Source organism: Ciona robusta, chromosome 14 (assembly GCF_009617815.1).
Source record: "Ciona robusta chromosome 14, ASM961781v2".
Taxonomy (NCBI): domain Eukaryota; kingdom Metazoa; phylum Chordata; class Ascidiacea; order Phlebobranchia; family Cionidae; genus Ciona; species Ciona robusta.
In genome coordinates this window covers 5470120-5494922 of record NC_143248.1, presented here as the reverse complement: position 1 = coordinate 5494922, position 24803 = coordinate 5470120, and the positions used below count along the sequence as shown (strand labels likewise).

The 24803-nt window shown below is 33.7% G+C and overlaps 2 protein-coding genes across 3 annotated transcripts; one reads left to right on the top strand and one right to left on the bottom strand.

Annotated features, from left to right (window-relative positions):
• Positions 1 to 850: 850 nt before the first annotated feature.
• Positions 851 to 9329, bottom strand: LOC149725346 (guanine nucleotide exchange factor for Rab-3A-like). 2 transcript variants are annotated; one of them, XM_089892737.1, is made up of 8 exons: positions 9021 to 9329; positions 8465 to 8638; positions 6989 to 7097; positions 6479 to 6606; positions 5676 to 5941; positions 3751 to 3850; positions 1290 to 1356; positions 851 to 1001 (listed from the first exon to the last, which is right to left on the bottom strand). In XM_089892737.1, the coding sequence occupies exons 1-8, from the start codon at positions 9192 to 9194 to the stop codon at positions 925 to 927; spliced, it is 1095 nt and encodes a 364-aa protein (XP_089748863.1). In that variant the 5' UTR covers positions 9195 to 9329; the 3' UTR covers positions 851 to 924. The 2 variants fall into 2 exon arrangements, with proteins under 2 accessions (XP_089748863.1, XP_089748864.1); XM_089892738.1 differs by lacking the exons at positions 851 to 1001; positions 1290 to 1356; positions 3751 to 3850 and adding an exon at positions 4382 to 4516.
• An 11621-nt stretch (positions 9330 to 20950) lies between these two features.
• LOC149725345 (cerebellin-1-like) lies at positions 20951 to 24234 on the top strand. The gene is made up of 3 exons (XM_089892744.1): positions 20951 to 21261; positions 23292 to 23576; positions 23736 to 24234. The coding sequence occupies exons 1-3, from the start codon at positions 21085 to 21087 to the stop codon at positions 23925 to 23927; spliced, it is 654 nt and encodes a 217-aa protein (XP_089748870.1). The 5' UTR covers positions 20951 to 21084; the 3' UTR covers positions 23928 to 24234.
• Positions 24235 to 24803: the final 569 nt, after the last annotated feature.

Below are 24803 nucleotides of genomic sequence, written 5' to 3'. Positions count from 1 at the left end.
ACCACCACTGAATTAATAAGAATAATGTAATTTTAATTTCACGCAAAACAACAAAAACAACATGGTGTAACATTGATACAATGAGACAATCTTGAAACAATAGAATATGTTGTATAACACAAGTGTATGTATGATCTTCCATCATGGCTTGCTATGGAACCTCATACTTATACACAGGATGTGTCACTTTTAATTGGCATATCATTTGTATTTAAACCTTCTCAGCAAAGTGTTTTGCATACACAGTTGTGATGGTCCACCAAAGTATATGGGGTGGGGGAGATGGGTCAACTTTATCGAATAATATCCAAATATCTTGACCAGGTTTTAAACAATCAACAACGATTTACAGGAGTCGTGAGAATATGTTTTTATAATTCTTTGATTTTTTTGTTTACTACCAAAAAGGACAATAAAATAGAATAAAAAGTTGTCCCATCTTCCCTCACCGAATTATATCCATTAAAAAGTAATGCGTTATGGCTCAAAGGAACAGGCAATTATGAAGGCACTTGTGTGTAAGAAGACATAAACATATAACACTGTATGGGAAGTACATTGTGTGTGAACCATTGTTCTTAACATTACAAACCAGCAGCCACTTATGATTGGAACGATTGCTACATCATATTTGCAAAAAAATAACTTGCGTATCTCAGAAAAGCAGAAGTACTAACGAAATACTAATCTCTCAGTAAGAAAATAAATAAACTTTGCTAATACTTTATAGCAAACAAACATATTAATATACTGCTTTAAGAACAAACTGTCCAAACACTTTATGTAAATGTAAACAACAAGAAAAGAAAAAACAAGTGTTTTTGTTTATAAAATAATACCAATTTTTATAAAAATAATCGCAACTGTTATCCTTGTGTTTTTGTTGCATCTATTGTATTAGTCTTGTGATGTCGAAATCAAATTTCACTGAACAGAATATCCAAGTCTTGCGTGGTTCATTCTGACCCTTAACTTGATGACTTCATCATATATTTGGCTTCCTATGATAAATGCAATGTAGGTTAAACAATAAAGTTCATTCATGTAACTGCGTGATTGATGACGAAACAATGCAGTATAGTGACTAACAACAAGCAAGCCTGGGTTTGTAGAACCAAAATTATTGAACTACAAGTTAATTCAGATAAAAAACAATTCAATTGATTGCAATCTGAGTTTAAATGTCTCGCAAAAATATATCTTTTCTGAAGTTTACAATAAATTAAAGAATGTGAATTTATTTCAAGAGGAGTAGACCATTACCACAACACCCAGATATAATACATCACCTGTATGCTTTACAATTCCCTGTCTGATGTAACGAATATATTGCATGAAGTCACAAACCGATGTGATCTATAAATAAAATACAATTATTAAATATTAAATAAGATAAAATGGTATTGAAAAAAACAAGTACAACATGTTTGTAGCTAACAACATATGGACAAAACAAGGATAAAAACTTGGATAAAACATGGATAAAAATGGATACAAATTTGAAAAAAACATGGATAAAACATGGGTTAAAATCCGGACAAAACATGGATAAAATTTGGAAAAAACATTGATAAAAATTTGGATAAAACATTGATAAAAATTTGGATAAAACATTGATAAAAATTTGGATAAAACATTGATAAAAATATGGATGAAACATGGGTAAAAATTTGGATAAAACATTGATAAAAATTTGGATAAAACACTGATAAAAATTTGGATAAAACATTGATAAAAATATGGATAAAACATGGGTAAAAATTTGGATAAAACATTGATAAAAATTTGGATAAAACATTGATAAAAATTTGGATAAAACATTGATAAAAATTTGGATAAAACATTGATAAAAAATTTAAAAAAATTTGGATAAAACATGGGTAAAAATTTGGATAAAACATTGATAAAAATTTGGATAAAACATGGGTTAAAATTTGAACAAAACATGGATAAAAATTTGGATAAAACATGGATAAAATTTGATAAAACATGGGTTAAAATTTGAACAAAACATGGATAAAAATTTGGATAAAACATGGATAAAAATTTGATAAAACATTGATAAAAATTTGGATAAAACATGGATAAAAATTTGGATAAAACATGGATAAAAATTTGATAAAACATTGATAAAAATTTGGATAAAACATGGATAAAAATTTGATAAAACATGGGTTAAAATTTGAACAAAACATGGATAAAAATTTGGATGAAACATGGATAAAAATTTAATAAAACATTAATAAAAATTTGGATAAAACATGGATAAAAATTTGGATAAAACATGGATAAAAACATGGATAAAACATGGATAAAACATGGATAAAACATGGATAAAACATAGATAAAACATGGATAAAAATTTGGAAAAAACATTGATAAAAATTTGGATAAAACATTGATAAAAATATGGATAAAGCATGGATAAAAATATGGATAAAACATGGATAAAACATGGACAAAACATGGATAAAACATGGATAAAAATATGGATAAAACATGGATAAAACATGGATAAAAATATGGATAAAACATGGATAAAAATTTGGATAAAACATTGATAAAAATTTGGATAAAACATTGATAAAAATATGGATAAAGCATGGATAAAAATATGGATAAAACATGGATAAAACATGGACAAAACATGGATAAAACATGGATAAAAATATGGATAAAACATGGATAAAACATGGATAAAACATGGATAAAAATATGGATAAAACATGAATAAAACATGGATAAAAATATGGATAAAACATGGATAAAAATTTGGATAAAACATTGATAAAAATTTGGATAAAACATTGATAAAAATATGGATAAAACATGGATAAAACATGGATAAAACATGGATAAAAATATGGATAAAACATTGATAAAAATATGGATAAAACATGGATAAAACATGGATAAAACATGGATAAAACATGGATAAAACATGGATAAAAATATGGATAAAACATTGATAAAAATTTGGATAAAACATGGATAAAAATTTGGATAAAACATTGATAAAAATTTGGATAAAACATGGATAAAACATGGATAAAAATATGGATAAAACATTGATAAAAATATGGATAAAACATGGATAAAACATGGATAAAACATGGATAAAACATGGATAAAACATGGATAAAACATAGATAAAACATGGATAAAAATCTGGATAAAACATGGATAAAACATGGATAAAACATGGATAAAAATATGGATAAAACATGAATAAAACATGGATAAAACATGGATAAAACATAGATAAAACATGGATAAAGCATGGATAAAACATGGATAAAACATGGGTAAAACATGGGTAAAAATTTGAACAAAACATGGATAAAAACATAGATAAAAATTTGGATAAAACATGGAAAAAATTAATAAAAATTTGGATAAAACATGGGTAAAATACGGATAAAACATGGACAAAAATTTTGATAAAACATTTTGATAAAACATCGATAAAAATTTTGGTAAAACATGGATAAAACATGAATGAAAACATAGATAAACATGGGTAAAAATTTAAATAAAACATTGATAAAACAAGGATAAACATTTGAATAAAACATTGATAAAACATGGATAAAACATAGATAAAAATTTGGATAAAAATTAGGACTAAATTTAGATTAAACAAAACATGGGTAAAAAATGGATAAAACAAGGAGAAAATTTGGACAAACCAATGGTGAAACATGGAGAAAACATGGACTTTGATACACATTATGCCTACATTGAAATTACCCGATTTCTTGCGGTCTTTGACACGGAGTACCAGGTACTGGAGTCTCCCAACTTCAGTCTATGGGAACATATTGTGGTAGATTGGGTGAGAGAGCATTTCCTGTGGAAGCAATACAAGCCATTATTGAGGTCAACTTGTAATTTGGGAGATTTTAGGAAAAGGAAATAAATACAAATGGTGGGGAGGGAAAATTCCAAAGGAAATATAAACACAAGATTAAGCCAGAGTGGGCCAATTACTCCAACATTGTATATGCACATTCAATTCTATATGAGTGAGGTCCTACAGTGAGGCATGTCATGGAACCTTGGATTTAGACCAGAGTTGGTCCATTACCCCAACATTGTATATGCACATTCTATTCTATATGGGTGAGGCCCTACAGTGAGGCATGCCATGGGACCTGGGATTTAGACCAGAGTTGGCCATTACCCCAACATTGTATATGCACGTTCTGTTCTATATGGGTGAGGTCCTACAGCGAGGCACCTTAATAAAATATGTGATTTTCGGCAGAATTGGCCCATTACCCTAACCTCGATTATATAGTAGTAACCATAAAAAGTAACTAGAACGTAAAGTTATAACATTACAGCAGTAACCATTACTGGCCTATATTTAAATTTATTAGTTAAATATCATTCAATCAATCTGGGGTTCCCATGCATGATAGAATAATGACTGTTGCGTGAGCACGATTTAATTTCCAATCATTGTTTTCATGACGTCAAACCATCCATCAATCGATTCACAGGAAACAAAGTACTAAGAATGAGTCAGTGTGATGTCATAATGACTAGCATTGTAGAAATATTTATACACGTTTTATCTTGGTGGGGGTGTGCAAATATTATAGAATGAATAAATTTGTGATTGCAACTTGGGTTTTCTCACGCAGCAAGGCCACGACAGTCGTTATAAAAAGTGTATTCCGTTTCATACAACTCATGCCTGCTTATTAGTTACCAAATATGTAACTTTGTGGGTGAATATTTTATTTATTAATAAATGAATGAATGCAACTTGGTTATTCTCACACACCAGGAAAACGACAGTCGTTATAGCACAGGTGTTCCGTTTCATACAACCCATACCCTTAACAAGTTACTGTAGGTAAATATTTTTTAGTAAAACCGACAATATGGATAACCCATTAGTGACCGCTGATTTTTATTCAACTTTTTATATGTATGGCTAACAATTTTCTGCATAGCTTATATATACATGTAACAATATACACAACAATAAATGTCTCATCATGCAGACTTGTTTACATACAAACATAATTATTGCGTCATATACAGCTGGCAATACCTAAATACGTGGTAGACATAACAGACAACGAACTAATTATAACTCGGTGTCTGCACTTTTGACACCTTGTCTAGTTTTAAGCTTTTTTATGGTTCTTTTAACCTGGTAGGCTGGTGGTAGAGCAGACGCAATCAGCGAAATTTTTCCCAATTAATAATAATTTATATATCCATTATATCGTCATATGATGTAGATTTGTAAATTACAGTGTGTTTTAATCATACAACACATTTAGTTCCTCTGGATAAGTTTGAAACATTACAAAACGACAACACTTGATAATTTGAGTGTCATCTAATACACACTATATGCATATATTGGTGCTAACTAATAATAATTTAGGAGTTTTATATAAAGTTTTGTGACGCAAACAAATCCAGAGAATTAAATTAGGTTTTGATTTTACAAAGTTAGATTATTAGATTATTGCTGCACAATTCTTATATGCATATCGTGCATTGACGTTTTAATGACACCCGAACTATTAAGTGTTTTGTGAAATAGTTGTAGTTCTGTAATGTATCAAACTTATCCAGAAGATCTAAATATGTTGTGAGATTAAAACACACTGGTTTGGAGAATTATTTGAATATCTGTTCAACATTTTTACCTTGAAACTTCCGACGTTGGCATTTCTTCCACTGACAGCGAGTTGGTATGAATACACTTAGATACTTTCACTGCGAGGTCTACGTTGTCGAAATCCAAACAAGGTTGAATATCTTCACGTGACACTCGCTTTAGAAACAATGATTGTGCAATAGCCACACACTGATCCACACAATATAATAATGTAGTGTCACACCCACATGTTTCTCTACTCGATAAGTTTGCTGCAAGCCACATAGATAACTCGGCTTGTAACGTTGGGTCAACCTGAAATGTAGAGTAAAAAGTTGTTGTAATATAAGAAATGGCTATAAGAAATTAAGAATATATATATAAAAAGGACTTCACCAATATAGAATAGAATGTGCATATACAATGTTGGGGTAATGGGCCAACTCTGGTCTAAATCCCAGGTCCCATGGCATACCTCACTGTAGGACCTCACCCATATAAAATAGAATGTGCATATACAATGTTGGGGTAATGGGCCAACTCTGGTCTAAATCCCAGGTCCTATGGCATACCTCACTGTAGAACCTCACCAATATAGAATGGAATGTGCATATACAATGTTGGGGTAATGGGCCAACTCCAATTTATATCACAGGATTTTTTGTAAATTTTTTGTGAAAACTTTACCTATATAGAAAAGAATCCTTAATTGTTGCCGTGAGTTAATGGAAGTTTCGGATTAGCTCTGATGTTAATCTGAATCCACCTCGTTATAGAACCCATACTCAAAATAAATAAAATGAAATAAAATCTACATAAATTTAATAATTTGAATATTGAGACAATTGTCACCTCAACTTTTACTTGATCATCAACCTTTAAATGGATTTCCTCGTCCAACTTTGGGACTTCCAACTGAGGTTGAATCAACTTATCTTTGCTCCAACTTTTCGGAAGTTTAAGATTTCGAATCGGTGAAGCTGGAACATTGGGATTTTAACTTAAAAAAAATGAAAAAAAAAACTAAAAAAAAACAAACAAAAACTTTTAATAAAAAATAAAGTGAAAAATAACTTTTAATGAAAAATAAAGTGAAAAATAACAATTTTTATTAAAAAACTACAAGGAAAAATAAAAGAAATTTAATTAAAAAATAAACGAAAAAAAACAGAATTTTTATTAATATACATAAATAATTTTTCCATGGTATAATAAAGTAAATGGTTAAAAAAACAGTACTCTGAAATTACCCTTCTTCTTAATTAACTGGCTTAATTATTAATTAATTGATAATATGTTAATTTATAACTAATAAAAAAATTAAGTAAGAATTTGACAATTGAAAATTAAATGATAAATTACCGTTCTTTTTCTTAATCAACTGTGGATGGGATGTTGGGTTAGGGTTGCTTGGTGTTGAAGTAAGTACAAGGGACTTCAATGCATCAACTTCCAACCTTAACGCTTCAATCTGGATGGTAAACGTATTTTGTTGTTGTTACTATAGCTTATTCCTGCAAAAATTAATTTCTTTGGCAAGCGTTTTGTCTGCAATTCCCCAAGATATTAAAGGGGTGTAAAAATATAAAGTTAACAAAATTAAATACATGTTTGTGGGTATAGGGATTTAACAGAAAATTATTTCAGGTGTTAGGGTCTGGGGTGATGAGCCAATTCTGGCCTAAAACTGAGGTCCCATGGCATGTACTGTAGAACCTCACCCGTATAGAATAGAATGTGCATATACAATATTGGGGTAATGGGCAACTCTGGTTTAAATCTCAGGTCCCATAGTATGCTTGTAGGACCTCACTCCTCACCCGTATAGAATACTACTATACAGTGTCAGATAATACAACCAAATGAACTAATGATTTTATAGAATGGAACAATTAGACACACAGTAAGTCTAGCGTAAATATGAATAATTTTGATTACGATTTTGACAGCTCAGTAATCATAAATTCTAAATCTTATTGATTTTGTGTGGATAGTATATTATGTTCCAGTACTTTCAACAAGCATTATTAAACCTTTACACAAGCTTACCCATACTATTACTATGCATGTGAATATGTGAATTAGCCGTGTTATCTGTGTATTAGAATTAGATAAGTTGTAAAAAACAGTTAAAAATCTGTTTTTATTTAGTTATTTTTAGAAAGTTTAATTAAAAGATATGTCTTTAAACTTAGTTGAAATAAGATACACAGATAGTAAGTTTGGTATAATGAAGTAATGAGAATGGCTGTATCAATACTTTGGAAAGTTTATATACAGTTTAAGTTAGGTAACATTTTTGTGTTTTAACCTATTAGTTATTTTATTAAATAAAAACAATATTTGTCGACAATTTTGTAAGAGAAAACTGTTTACTGGCAGAAAGTCTTAAAGTGACACTTATGCAAGTTTGCACCATTTAAATGTTAATTGCAGGTTAGAAGATCATAACCAGCAATTTAGTTCTGCAGTTTTAATTTATCAATTACTTCAGAGAGGCGTAAATGGTTTATTAGTGAGGTGTTAACACTTAGTAACCTTGGATATTTTCCAAAAGATACTAGTCCCAAATTATCTAAAATCTTTTTATATATAATCACCCACAAAGTAACATACTTGGTAACTCCACACGAGGTGTTAAACCCATACGAGGTGTTAAACCCATGTTATAAAGACTGTCGTTTTCGGCCACGCGAGGATAAAGTAAGTTTCATTCATTCATTCATTCATATTCATTGGTTATCTATATTTGGTTTACGCTGACAAACAGTTTAGTTATATATCGTTGCCTGGAAACTTAGTCAGTTACAAAACAACGCAGTTTCATGATTTACGAACCATTCCTTCTGCCTCAGCTAGTTTCTTTTCAGCTTTATGTCTCGTCATATTTGCTTCATAAACCATCTTGTTCGCTTCTTCAAATAAACTCGCTGTTAGATCTTCAAGTTCGTTCTCGACTTTACTTCGAATTGATTGTAAGTTCTCACATTCAGCATTCTTCTTCTCAAGGTCCTGCATACAGAATGGAAATTAAACAAAAAAATGTAACTTACTTGTCGTTACGAGGTAGGAAAACATTTTTTATTACACCGGTGTTCTGTTTTATACATCTTGTGCCCGCTTACAAGTTACCATGTATTTAACTTATTTCTCCTCGCATGGCGGGGAACCACAGTATTAATAGCATGGGTGTTCTGTCTAATAATGATAGCGGCATTAAGCCTCAAAAATGCCATTTTGGTCACTTATTTCACGCTAAAATGTAACCACAGTATCTTTATTGGCTTAATAAAGGAGTAAATACATTTTAACGCAATAGCAAATATAACTAACAAGCTAAGTACACAGTAGTAAAATTACACACTCATTATAAACGTATTACATATAGCCCAACCTGTTTCGTTTTGTCTAATTCCTTTTCCATTGCGATATACGCCGCATCATTTGTACAGTTAGTCGTATGGTTTAGACTTCCATTTATACTATCCAAACTATTCGTTTCTGAAGAGCTGGAATCGTCATGTAATTCGTTCGTTTGGACTTCACACGTAGCTGCTACGGTTGTCATATTTTGCTGGTTTTATTCCACCAAATTTTCCCATGAAAGCAAATATTTGTTCGTCTTTGACCGCCGTTACATCGTTTCAATGCAGTTTAAACAATACCTAACGCTAACAACACAACAGCACAATTACACTTGAATAGGATGCAATAACATTCGATTAAAACAGACAAAGTCAAATTACACGGACGAAACCATCGCATTAAATCTCTGCCCTTTTAATTTAATGGTGCTACGTGTTAAACTAATCGTATTCTAATCTCACTCGACTACGTATCTAATCTTATATAGTGCATAAGTCAGCATTGGGAAAGTTATCACTCTATAGCCCCACCTTGCGGATTTGCTTCACGTATATATGTAACCACGATTCGGAAGTACCGAGTTTTAAATTTTAACATTTCCTCTTCCGCTTATATGTAGTAAATATACATTTGTTATATAATTGCTATTTATTGCTGTTTGAGTGTTATACGCGTGTTTTGGTGCATAACTGTTGTATTTGTATGTTAGTATCTTATACAAAACGCTATTAAAATTACAAGAAGCGAAATGTTTGGGCAAATGCGGTAATATACAAAACACGAACGTACATTTTGCAACAATAGATCAAATTAATTGACTTTAGTTTCTCATCTACAAACTCCATTAACGTTAAAACAGCAAACAAAAAGCGACTGGGAATGTGTGGATGTAACTTATTTATTCTCCCAAACGAATTTATGTCGTTTGTCTTTTCGCCGGTTTAAATAATTCGATATTCGTTACCATATTCGAAAAGATGAACCAAAGTGACGTCATGGACGTGTAAAATCACGTGACAACGAACCACCAACCGCCCGCGAGTTCACTGGACAACATTATAAATAATTGAAGACATCTTGCTGCCAAATTCATGGATGCTTTAATTGCCATCAGTAATGCGATTGCTATGGGTATATTTAGGCGTCGTATAACGGTCGGGGAACACGATCTTTTATAAAGATATGGCCGTGACTTCATACTATAGTAAAATTTGCCAAAAAATAAATATTGTTACAATAAACTACAGAGTAACACGCAGATTATAAAGTCCAGTGTCTCATAGGCTTATGCTTGTTTCTAAAACAGCGTTATACCATTTACGTTTGAGCGTATATTTCGAGGTGTATGAAACAGAACACCCATGTTATAACGACTGTCGTTGCCCCGTCACGCGAGGATAAATAAGTTACATATGTGGTAGCTTGTAAGCGGGCACGAGGTGTATGAGGAATAACAACGGTGTTATAACGACTATATTACTTGAATACCCGTGCATGCCAGGATAAAGCAAGTAACAACTTTGCAACTTATATTTTATCGATTACAATGCTATTCCTTGGGGATGTATGCGCTGTATAATCAATTAATATATGAGTTATATCCGTATTTTATCTGGCCTCTATTGGTTTATACGTGGACCAATATATTGCTACGTCTAGAAGACCCCACACAAATATATGTTCGTGTAAAATATTAGAGGTCACGTACAGTTTATTTGCCACTTTTGGGTAAAAGAGATATTTTTTAATAATAGTTGCAACTGTTTATCATCAAGAAATTCTCCTTCGGTTGCCACGCTCGTCATCAGCTGCCCGAATCTCTGGTTTATTTTCGTAATTTAGTTTGTACAAAATATAAATCACAGGGGGGGGGGCAACTCGATAGCAATGCGGTTACAAATTACTTCAAAATATACGTTTTGTTGCGAAAATAAAGTTAAAACTCGATCGAAAAGAACAGCTCGCCACCGGTGTGGTTTTAAACTATAATATAGTAGGGTGGGAAGAAGACGGAGCATCGTTTCAATTTATTTTTTTGTCCAATTTAGTAGTAAACAAAGAACATTTAAAAAATTATAAAACCGTATCCTCACGACTCCCATAAACCGTTGTTAAATGTTTAAAACACGATCAGGTTATTTGGATATTATGTGCCAAAGGTGTCCTATCTTTCCCCACCCTACCATATGTTTAACCTGTGTATCGTCGTCAGAGCAAGTAAAAACGTAGCAATATATAAGATTAAAGGTTGCAAAGTTATTTGGAATGTAACAGCCGCCTGGTTGTCTGCGTGAAATTGGCAGACTTTGCTTTCAAAGACGAATGTTTTAATAATTTAAATTTCTTAACAGACTTCATGTTTTGGCAGTGGTGTTAGGCCCCAATCAATCACCACGTTTAGGTAATTAAAACACCCCATAAGTCGCAAGTGTATAAAATTACTGGGGATTCTGCTGTTGGTGGAACGGCGCATGTTGACATGAGTAATGTGCAAGTGAGCGCAGAAAATTAGCAGCAAACAAGCTTTCATGAAATATTGATTTATGCCAAAGCACGTTTACGAGTCGCTGATGGAACGCCGCAATTAAACCGTTGGGACTTGCGCAAATTCTCCATGATAAAAACCATAACCATGTTAACTACGCTGATGTCACAACTGCCATTACACAAAGTGCTGCGAAACACACGGCGATAACTCATTTACAGAATTTCATTTTTTATTCCGCTTTATCTTCCCATTTGGTATTATACAAAGAATATTTACAAAATTACATAACCGTATCCTTACGACTCTAAAACAACGTTGTAAATTGTTAAAACACGATTAGGAAATATGGGATATTATGTGGCAACGGTATCCCATCTTACCCCCCAGTACTTTAATGAAACCCCAACCGCCCTACTATGCCAATATAATGACTACCACCATACAACATCATGCGCGACCAAATACGCAGCAAACAAAACCGAGTCCAACTAATGGCGTACTAAGGATCAAGTAGAGTGGGGTGAGACGTTATATATATAAAAGTAACAAGAATTATCCAACAATACGAGTTCTATATCATTTATAATGTAATATTAATATTCTGATATTCGTTATACACGAAAGTCAATAAATTACTTAAGCGAGTGTCTTATTACCCCCCCAGCCCCTTAATATATTTTATTTGAAACAAAAATTAAAAACACCTTGTGTAAGCAAACCACCAAGCAAGGTTGGCTTCAGTTTAAGCCAGTCAATCCGAAACGAGCACTTCCGAACATGAGAGCGAATCCCAACAACGTCAGATAAAAATCTGCGGCGTGATTAATATCTACGGTTGTAAAATCAACTGAGTGTTGAGATGGATACAGTGGAACAACTGAATTAATTTGCGCACAGTACTGGGAACATTGGTAGTCGTATTGGTATAGATTATATAGTAGGGGGGTAGGGGAAGATGGGACACATTTAGCACAAAATATCCAAATATCCTGATCGTGTTTTAAACAATTAACAACGGTCTATGAAAGTCGTGCTGAGGATACGGTTGCAAAACATGGGTGTTCTGTTTCATGGACTTAAAAGGTTAATTTTTTTATTTGGAAGCAAAATTATATTCAGTTACTTTTTAATGCGTACGAGAGGAATTGGCTCATTACCCCAACATTGTATATGCACATTCAATTGTATATGGGTGAGGTCCTACAGAGACACGTCATGGGACCTGGGAATAAGGCCAGAGTTGGCTCATTACCCCAACAATGTATATGCCCATTCTATTCTATATGGGTGAGGTCCTACAGTGAGGCACGGCATGGGACCTGGGATTTAGGCCAGAGTTGGTCCATTACCCCGACATTGTATATACACATTCAATTCTATATGGGTGAGGTCCTACAGAGGCACGTCATGGGACCTGGGATTTAGACCAGTGTTGGCCCATTACTCCAAACAGTTGTTACATTGATGGTCTCTATATTCCTGGTTTATTTTTGCGTACAGTTTATTAATACAGTCTATAATATAGAGTTATTGACTATATAGAATGTATATATGATGTTAGTTCATTTTTTGCGGTGGTTTCAGACTTATATTTACACCCTAAGACATCATATGTTTGCCCACTGCTTTAAATATTTGATTTTATGACCTTTAAAGGAATGGGGAAAGTCATAAATATTGAGTACGTATAACCGTGGGAAAATATACAAGTGTGAAGCCGACGTAACAAACATGATGTCGGTGATTGGTCAGTGATCTGTGTTAAGCACCTCGTATAAATGTCGCAACTAAAGTTATTAATATTTATGTTAAGTGTGGGAAACAGAGGTGCTTCTACTGCATAGTAAACGGTGTATATAGCTACCATTTACTGTCAATGTCGTGTGAAAAGAGATGTATACGCTCTCCCATAATTTTGCTACACTTTGTTCAAATGCCCATGATGTATACGCTCTCCCATAATTTTGCTACACTTTGTTCAAATGCCCATGATGTATACGCCCTCCCGTAATTTTGCTACACTTTGTTCAAATGCCCATGATGTATACGCTCTCCCGTAATTTTGCTACACTTTGTTCAAATGCCCATGGTTATCTTATAATAACAATGGTGTTTTTTTACCCTCGAGGTAATGGACCAGCTTTGGCCTAAATCCCCAGTCCCATGGCGTGCCACGAAAATAACGGAATACATACACAATAGAATATACAAATATAACGTGTTGGGAAAATGAGTCAACTCTGGAATAAATCCCAAGTCTATAATTACATGTCGTGCAATAATTTTTAACTTATATACGAAGTGGAATTTCTTAACTATATAAGCGCTTCTACAACGACCATTATTTTACAAGTTATATTTCACCGTGAATATAAACTCGTAACAAAAGTTTAACATATAGTAGGGTGGGGAAAGATGGGACTATTTAGAATGTAACACAAAACATGCATTAAAACAAGTGAGCATAAGTGAATAAGTGGTATATATTATGACAACTTGATCCAAATGATAACACTGCTTTTCTTTTAAAATACTCCTCTTTAAAAGTTTAACATATAGCCTAGTAGGGTGGGGGAAGATGGGACACTTTTTCATTCTATTTTCTCGTCCCATTTGGTAGTAAACAAAGAACATCCAAAAAATTAAAAAACCGTATTCTCACAACTCCTATAGACCGTTGATAATTGTTTAAAACACGATCAGGATATTTATTTGGATAATATAGTGGGAAGGGGGAAGATGGGACACCTTCAACACATAATATATAAATATCCTGATCATGTTTTAAACAATTACCAACGGTCTACGGGAGTCGTAAAAATATGTTTTTATATTTCTTTAATTTTTTTTGTTTACTATACCAAATAAACGAGAAAATAAAGATGAAAGAAATATCCCATCCTACCCCACCCTATACTATATGTGCTAAAGATGTCCCATCTCCCCCCACCCAACTATGTAGGAAGTTTAATCTAACATGTTAAAAGGCGTAAACATTTATTTGTTCCCGAAATCGAAACAACTGATTTATCTTATTTGTATTCTGTGTTTGGGGGACGCCCAAGACAGGTTGAACGACATTTTGTCAATATAGTTTTCCAATCGATCTGGACTTTGAATTTGTCTTCCTGATTTTCATTCCCTCAGGAACCGCGCCTGCCTAAGTATCGATTAGCCAAACACGCAAGTGAACTTTTAATTCAATAAAATAACCGCTTTTGGAAAGACATTTCAACAGCGCACCTTTGCAAAATGGACTGTTTTTGCGCTGTTGTTTTGACATGTTTTTAAAAATACAGTTGAAATAATTAGGAATTAGTCATTTGGCATTTAAAAGCCACGCGGAAATGCATGATTATAACTAATTTATCCTCGCATGGTAGGGCAACGACATTCGTTATAACACGGGTGTTTCATACACCTCGTGCCCGCTTATAAGTTGCCACGTATGTAACTTATTTATCCTCGCGTGACGGGGCAACGACAGTCGTTATAACACGGGTGTTCTGTTTCAAACACCTTGTGCCCGCTTATAAGTTACCATGTGTAACTTTGTCGGTGATTGTTTGTTTTTATGGCTGACAGTTTTGGACAACCGTTTAGTGAACAACTGGGTTGAAGCAATTGTCGTTAAGTCCTTACATTGGAAACACACCAATATAACGTTGGCAGATATAGCCCGAAACCGTTCGGTGACGGCGCCAGACAATACGCAGACAAAATCTTTGTTTTAATCAAATAAAATGTTTCACAATTTTTCTATAAACGAAATCAATGATTTTACAGTCAATAGATTATGCAAATTTGGCATTTAACATCCGCAAATTCATTTATGCTTTTGAGTGGCGTTGATCAATGCTTTGTGGGTTGTGGAACTATATTTTAATGCATATACAGTAAAGTGACGGAATAAATGTAACTTGTTCTCGCGTGCAACGATAGTGGTTATAATACGGGTGTTTGTTTTATACACGCCGTGCCAGCTTAAGAGTTTTGGTTAAGAGTTATATATATAGTAGGGTGGGGGAAGACGGGACACCTTTTACCTCTATTTTCTCGCCCAATTTGGTAGTAAACAAAAAACTTTCAAGAAATTATAAAACTATATGCCCACGACTTCCATTGACCGTTAGTAATTGTTTAAAACACGATCAGGATATTTAGATAATATGTGCTAAAGGTGTCCCATCTCCCCCCACCCTACTATATGTAACTTTGTGAGTCATGATTAAGCATGAGGTGTATACAATACATGCAGAATACTTATATTCTGATGATAAAAAATATGATTTCGATGCTTTGTTGGTCAAGTAGAGAAAGTCGACTTAAAAAAGATGTTATGTTGTATATAATTATAAACGCAACTAAATAACAGGCTGGGGCAGGATAGGTAATGTTTCTTTCTGTTTTATCTTCTCATTTAGTAGTAAAAATAAAAAATATTTACAGAATTATATAACTGTATCCTCACGACTCTATAAAAGAGTTTTTAATTGTCAAAAACAGGATCAGGAAATATGGGATATTATATTTGCTAACGGTCTTACCCCGAAACCATCTTACCCCGTAACGCGAATCACTACATTTATAGTTTTAGCTCGGAAGCAACATTCGTTTTGCGAATAGAATTTTCGTTTTAGTATTTGGCCTTTTAAAAAATGTCATCTGCATACCAGATCTATATTAAAATATAAGCGTTATATATTATGCGTGTTAAATATTGGTATAGTTAGTGGGTTCCAAGCTATTTATCAGTTTGTTAATCTATCTTTAAATCTTCGTTTTGGTTGATGTAAGACTGTCAGTTCATTCAACCCATTAGTGACCTGAAGGGGACATCTCTTTGCAAGTTGTGTTTCTAATAATAGAATTTAAGCACAGAATAAAGAGATAAAGATGTTTTAAAAAGGCTGAATTTCAGCAGAAAACGTCCCAGAAGCTATCTATGTATTTCTGACTACCGAAACAGCGATCGAAAGACGCTTTATTTATTTTTAAGCTCGAAACAGATGTATTTTTGCGGGATATTTAAACCCAGATTGCAATAAATTGAATTGCTTTGTTATCTTAATTAACTTATAGTTTGGGAGCTTTGGTTTCACAAATCCGGCCCTGCTTTTTAGAAATATAGTGGGGTGGGGGAAGATGGAAATATAGTGGGGTGGGGGAGATGGGACGCCTTTCATACATAATAACCAAATATCCTGATCGTGTTTTAAACAATTCACAACGATCTGTGGGAGCCGTGAAGATAAAGTTTTATAAAAAATCGTTGAATGTTTGTTTACTGCCAAATTGGGGGAGAAAATAGATTGAAAAGGTGTCCCATCTTTCCCCACCCTAATATATTGCAAATATAGTTACAGAAGCCAATTATTTTGTTACTTCTGCTACCAGGCATAGTATAAATAATATATTAGTGGCTCAACTGGTATAAAAACGAGTGTATTTCCAACGATACGTAGTGTATTTCCAAACAAGCCAATTATTTACAATTCACTAAACGTTTGCGTAAGAAAGTCACGCAAGATATATCTTAGCTGTTGCAATCATTAATTATTAAAGGTGTCAGACGTAATTATATATACAAGATAACGGACTTGGTGTAAAACTACGGGTCGAGTTACTGTGAGGATTATACTAAACTTAGATCAACAGATGTTATTCTATCTGGTTTATCTTTTAAAGTTTTATTAAAAAGTTGGTGAAGTTTAAATTTAGTTTTCAATCAAGTATATCACTTGGGCGGGAGCGGCACGGAATATTGGTTTAGTTTGGAAAGCAGAGTCGCGTTGAGGTCTGTCGCTTGCTGTACAGGTTTGGCTGCTTTGCTGCTGTTGCATTTGGAGTGTATATTGGTGGTAGGTACGGATTATTAGAACACACACTCTTTGTATTCTCAGGGAGTTATATATATATATATATCCAGGGCAGAAGCAGTTAGGTCTAATTTAAAATGCAGAAAAAAAGGAAATATTTAAGCTGTGTATATAAATTAGAATGAACAAGACGTACATATGTGTAGGCTACATAGAATCTGCCTATATATTCGGCATAGAAAAACTATTGACAGATTTTTTACGCTGTACAGAGTATATAAAGTTTCTGTTGCCAGGCGTAATTTAATTTTGAAGGTGTTTTCTGGTACATTATAAATAAACACTGCAGTTAATTGTTTAGATTTTGTATTACCCATAAGAGCAACTTGAAAATCTGGCCAGATTATATTTCGTAGTGTTTTTCTATGTTTCAAAATACCGCTTAATTAGTGAGAATGGTGAAGCTGTTTCAATTCAATTAATAATAAAAACAGTACATGTGTTGATATTCAAAATATTCTTATATAGCATCAATAGCATACTAACTAAAAAGCGGCGTCTTTTATATTTTTGTACCGTTACTAATTGATTTAGATGTATACGCTTTTTTAAATGAAAATACCACTTTAAGAATTCGTAAAGGGGAGCTTAGTTTTGTATGTACACGTGTTTCTGATTAATATATACATATTTTTTCGTCAGATTTAATGTTATATGTAGTATTTATACAAATGCAAAATTTGGGACGAACTAAAACGAAATCAAGAAATAAATAGTCGGATGCATATTGCGGTATACTCTATAAGGGTGAGGTCCTAAGGCGAGGCATGCAAGGGAACATGGGATTTAGGCCAGAGTTGGCCCATTAACCTAACATTGTATATACACATTATATTCTGTGTTGGTGTTGTCCTACAGCGTGGCACGCGATCGAAATTAGGCAAAATTATGGCCCATTACATTAAACGTTTACCGCAGCAAGCAAAAAAAAAAAAAAAAAAAAAAACGATTTGAACATAGTTCACAAATCCAATTAAAAAATAATAACCAATTTGTTAAAGGGAAATAGTTTGGCATTATACACGTATTAGCAATGGTGGCAAAAATACCTGCTAAGAGCTCCCAGCATCACTCAATATAATGAATAATGCATTCACCTACATTAACACACCACACTTTGAAAAGCGATCGAAAATTTTCAAGCAAGGAAATAATCTTTACAAGGCTTCCAAAATCGACATCGTGTCTGATAATAATCTTCAGTGAAAATATCTTAACTGATTGTGCATGAAAAGTTAAATCAACTATAGTAGTGTATGGTTACCATATAGCGCTTCTATGAGAGTTTTATGTGCAGCAGGTAATAGTCGAAAAAAAAACCGTTAGTACAAAGTATCCCGTATTTCCTAATCGTACTTTGAACAATAAACAACGCTTTTAGAGTCGATTAATTAATTCTGTAAATATTCTTTGTTTACTAACCAATTGGGACAAAAAAAAGAGAATGAAAACATGGACTATCTTACCTAAACCTATTATATAATGATGGAACGCAACTGTATCGTTTTGTGAGATTCGTTTTCGTAATTATAGATCTAAAACTATCACAGTAGTAGTGAGTCGTAGAGGGAAGATGGGACAACTTTAGCACGTAATATCTAAATATCCTGATCGTGTTTTAAACAACTAACAACGGTCTATGGGTGTCGTGAGGGTATAGTTTTATTATTTTTAAAAATGTTTTTTGTTTACTACCAAATGGGCGAAAAGGAAATGAAAAAATGTCCCATCGTTCCCACTCTTCCATATAAGCAACATTGCGTGTATTTATATTCTTCATATCAAGTGTATGTGGAAAATCGATTCAAAGTTACGTAAAACAAAACCACTGCGCGTTAACTAGAATTAACAAGTTTTCAACCGCGTGTATAAGAACAGTAGACTATAATGGGAACGATAAACCCGTTTTTGAACAAGGTTTTTCTTAAAAACTAAAACCACTGAGTTGCGAAAATCGATATTTTCCTAAACCTTATGCCTGGGGATGTTTTCCATGTAAATGCAACAATGCACAAATCGGTAATAACTATGGATGTTAATATTGAACAATATTGTAATGTGGAGTTACTGTATGATCATCGAGTGTGACAATCGCTCACAAAACACAACCTCAACGTAAACTAAGATGTCAATTTTAACGCAAAAGTACAAAGGCGATACGCTCGTAGTTTTTAACACTAGAGGATTAGCCCTATAGTTTTCTTTAGGGAAAAGGTTCTACGACGTGGCACGCCATGTGGGAATTAGGATTTAAGCCAGGGTTGGCCCATTAAAACTCATAGCTTTAGTAACATAGGAGTTATATAACACCGTGGGGTAAGATGGTTACTGTTAGCAGAAAATGTTCCACATTTCCTGATCGTGTTTTCAACAATTAACAACGCTCCTATAGGGTCGTTAGGATACGGTTATATAATTTCGTAAATATTCTTTATTTACTACTAAATGATACGATAAAAACGCTATCCCATTTTACCCAACAGTAATATTTAGTAGTGTGGGGAAAGATGGGACAACTATTGCACATAATATCCAAATATCCCGATCGTGTTTTAAACAATTAACAACGGTACAGGATACCGTTTTATAATTCTTTGTTTGTCCTTTGTATACTTCTAAGTGGGACGAGAAAATAGAGTTAAAAAGTGTCCCGGCTTCCCCCCATCCTACTGTACTTGAAGTGTAATAGCAATACAAGCAGTTTCATGTTTTTTTGTCGTTTGATTTGCGTTTAGGCTTTGTCATATTAAGTGCAGGGGGCGTCGGAACAGAAGTCTCGGTGTTTTGGTAACAATTAATATTTGATGATATTTTAAATGAGTAAGGACTTGTCACGCGCGTGGTTAGCGTTTAAGCTTTGTGGTTTTTAAGTAGCACATAGAAATAATATCATGTGATATATTATGTTTATGGTGGATGTCAATATTGTATACGCACAAAGATCGAACTCTATTTTTACAGCGATCGCTTTCACAGGTCTTAAAATGTAAAGACGCGATGTATATATAGCGCCTTTAATTATTTAAACGGCCTTGTGTGGGGTCCTGGAATGCGGTGATAAACACAAGATGGGAAAGTACAAACTAATTATTTGTGCACGACAACATGCGACCCGGTGTACAGACACACACTGAGATATGAAAATGTCACGGATTAATTTTTTATTATCAAAGCCGCAGTCATGCAGGAATATTCATTAAGTAGCAGATGCTGCAGTAACAATATAACTCTCAAAGCCCACTGGGTTGCTATATAAGATACCGAACGTGTAATTAAACCATTGGTTTGGTTGGGTCGTATAAAACCTTCGAACTTTTATTGCGAAAATCAAAACTTTTTGTTGTTACAGTAGGGTAGGAAAAGACGGGAGATTTTAGCGCGAAATGTTCAAATATCCTGATCGTGTTTTAAACAATTAACAACGGTCTATGTGAGTCGTAAAAATGCGGTTTTATAATTCTTTAAATGTTTTTTGTTTACCATCGAATGGAACGAGAAAATAGAATGAAAAGGTGTCCTATCTTCCGCCACTCTATTGTCTGTTGTGTGCCGACTGAAAATATTAAATGCATACTTTCAATAAATGGGTCGTTGAACGCTACGCTATTCATTTACATAAAAAAAGTTAGATTAGCAGGGCCAGATTCACGAAACGAACATTGTTATTTCGAAGCCTCTATAAATAAAGATCCGATTTTTTCTTTTTTACAGATCACGCAAGATATATGTTTAAAATGGAATTAAAACTTCTCCCGTTTATTATACTTCAGTATATCGTAAGTGGGTCCCAATGCAACGGCATCTACCAAACCACGGCTTCTACAAACACAGACGGGGACCCATTCCCAACCGTGGACCCAAATGTGGCTCTGCAAGGCCAATGCGTCATCGTTTGTGACGCAGCACTTCCAATGGGGTGATTCTCTCTGTGTGCACTTATCGCTAGATGGCGTAACAGATCAGTCTAAATTTTTCGTGCTGTCTGCGGCTGTGCTACATCAACGCGGTGAAAGAGAATATTTTACAGTTTGTTCAGAACAGGTTTTAAGAATTTAATTATTATAATGCCGACCAACTGTTGTGTCCCTAAATGCGGAAGTAGAATTGGCGGACATACATTTCCTCTTAACACAGAACTCCGAAATGTATGGATCCAAGCAATTAAAAGGGCCGCCAAGAAGGCAACAGACACGGATTAGTATCCTACAGAGAATGATGTTGTCTGTTTTCATCACTTTATTAAAACTGATTATAAGCCAAAGTTGTGCGATGGTAAGTGCTGTGATATTAGTTACTATACCTAATGTTAATTTGTTTTCTAACTTTTCTCGCTAATAATAGCCTTAATAGGTACTGCATTGTTTAAATATTTGTTTTTAAAGTTTGATTGACAGAAACTATAATCAATAACTGTCTTTCAGCAATGATGCAGAAAAAAACTGAAAGATGGTGTAATTCCAACAGTTTTCAGTTTTAAGAAACAAGTAAAGAAAAGAAAAACAAAAAATTCTTTAAAGTCATCCATTCAACAGACCAAATTTAATGATTCAAACTCAGAGAATGTGATTGTAAATTTTGATGAACTTTTGGAAAGTGCCGAGCAGATTGTAACCGTACAAGAAAGCGACTTTGGTGAATGTGAAGAAATATCAGTTATGGATTATGAGTCAAGCAGTGCCGCTACTTTTGTAGATGCTGATTGTCAATACACAATACTCACACAACAACTGAATTTTCTTCGTTTAGATTTATTAAAGCAAAATGATACTGCAATTCATTACTACACTGGATTTTCCAACTACAATCAGTTTCAATTTTTTTTTTCGCTCACTTGGACCAGCTGCTGTCGATTTAAATTATAAACCCTTAAACCTGTCACCAGAAGAACAACTATTTATAACACTGTTAAAATTACGACAAGCCAAAGAAAATAAAGAAATTGCCATCTTGTATAACATATCAGCCAATGTTGCATCAAAAATATTTTACACTTGGATAAATTTTATGTTTTTCCAGCTGCAAGAATTGAATACATGGCCTACAAAGGAAGTAGTTTTGTTCAGTAAATGATCACTAGCACCTCGGTACACAAAGTACGCCTAAAGAACAAACACACATTACCTTTTAAATTTAATGAAATAAATATGCTTAACACATTAGTCAAAAAAATACTCAGTATATATTTTATTAATTGCAACCAATGCTTAGCTGTCCCTTTTCTTATAGCACTTTCCTGCTCATTTTAGTGGTCCTAGAGAATTTTTCAAACTTTGCCTCAACTGACTATGTATGTACTATTGCAGTTTGTCTTAAATGCCGAACAAAAGGTTTGGATTTATAGCTACCACCAGTATAAGCTACAATTGTGACAAGTATAACCCTGTACTACATATACTATATCACAGAATTCTGAACCTTAATAAAATTATTTGTTAAAGGCATAAGCCTGCTGCAACAATCAACAGTAACCGTCGCAAATATTTCCTTTGCTGGCCAATCTGGTATATCACCATCCTCTTCTGCCGCTGATATTCTTACACTACTCTGGCTGAAGTTGTTGTTTCTGTCATAATCGACAAGTCTAGAAAATAATACTACTTTTTCTGACATGTCCAACAGAAGCTAATAAAGACAGTAGGGTACATATCATATATATCTGTATATTAAGAACTAGTTAGTAATGAATATATTCCATTTGCATGTTTTGGTAACTATTTCATTTAAATATTTCGTATACCTTTGAATTAAATCTTTTTTTCGTCCAGTAGTTCTAGCTCTCCGTTTACTAAGTTCCTCTAACTTGATAACTGTCCACAACTGATATTTATCCATCGTATATGTAAAACAGCGCATGTAGTTCAAACAAACTCGTAGAAATTAGACTGATCTGCTACGCACCTAGCGGCGAAATAATTATAAATTTCTATGGGAGAGTTACCCCATTATGCGGAAACAATCATCATTAGGTCAAAGGTCACAACGGGTCGCATTCTCAGTTACCAGAACATCGGACGCGTTGGGAGAAGGAATGTTCACTTATCGAACAAAACAAGGGGAGATTCGAACCATCGTAACTTTCGATTCAATCTTACTCAACTATGGGAATTGTTACGACACAGCGAGGCACCATTTCACGCCATCTGTTAACGGAGTCTACTCGCTTGAGTTCCGGATTATTAAAACGTTCAACAGTAACGGCTTAGTGGTCGCTCTTACGGTATATATGCGTGTAACGTAATATGCGAGTATTTATTACTCTCATGGTTTATGCATTTAAATTCGATACAATTTCTTTATTTTTTATGTTTTCTGTTTTTGTTTTTGCACATTTCCCATGTTTTCAATTACTCGCAGTTTTAATAATTTGTATTTACAGGTAAATGGTGGCGCGATGGTTCATGCTTTCGCCGATGCTAACGGTGCAGACCATGAGACAGCAAGTAACGGCGCTCTGCTGCACCTAGTGAAAGGGGATCACGTAAGGATAGAAGTGGTAGAGGGCGCCCTTGGGGCGGGGTGGAAATATTCAACTTTTACAGGACATTTATTGTACGAGGACATGCAGTAACTTTCTTCTAGTAACGTAGAGTGATGACGCCATGGTGATGACGTTACGAAAAGCAGTGACGTGGAAGCTCCACAACTTATATTACTTCTACACCACTTGCTTGAAACCTTAGCCAAAGAATGTCAATATACTTTCTAAGATAAATACACTGCTTGACTTTTGCAAACCGCTTGGATTACGTCACCGTGACGTTACGACTTATGAGTTACAAGTTCCAATAATGAACGGTAATGTTGACATATTATCAATGATATAAATGTTTTATAATTAGTGCTATATCTGCGATTTATATTAATAAAAACATTACCAAAAATAAAAGGATTTTTTAACCATAGTATAATAAAGTCGTTTCAGTATACTATGTTTTAACAATGCCCTTAACGCGTTTGCTACGTATTTATAATTGTTCCAATTATACCTTTTATTACGAAATTAATAGAAATAAAGTTTTTCAGTCCGATTTACCTCGTACACATAATTCACAATATTTAGTATTTTCGTTGTGCCTTGCAGCTGACTATGCGAGTATATCTTTTAGTGTTAGCCATCATATTTAAAACTTGAACGCATTTTATAAATGCTAATCTAAATTACAACAACAAATGTATTACGCCTTGCCAATCAGATGGAATATATGGTATATACCCGAAACTTAAATTGTAAAATCCCAACCAACAAATTACTTTAAAACAAATTTTATTAATTGGTAATTTAAAACACACGGTGCGACCTAAAACATCGTCACCGTAACCCCTATAGCTCCCATACAAGTTGCCCGGTCGTTGCAAAAGATTCTCCCCTCTAGTACAGTAGGGTGGGTGAAGAAGGAACGCCTTTCAATCTATTTTATCGTTTCATTTGGTAGTAAACAAAGAA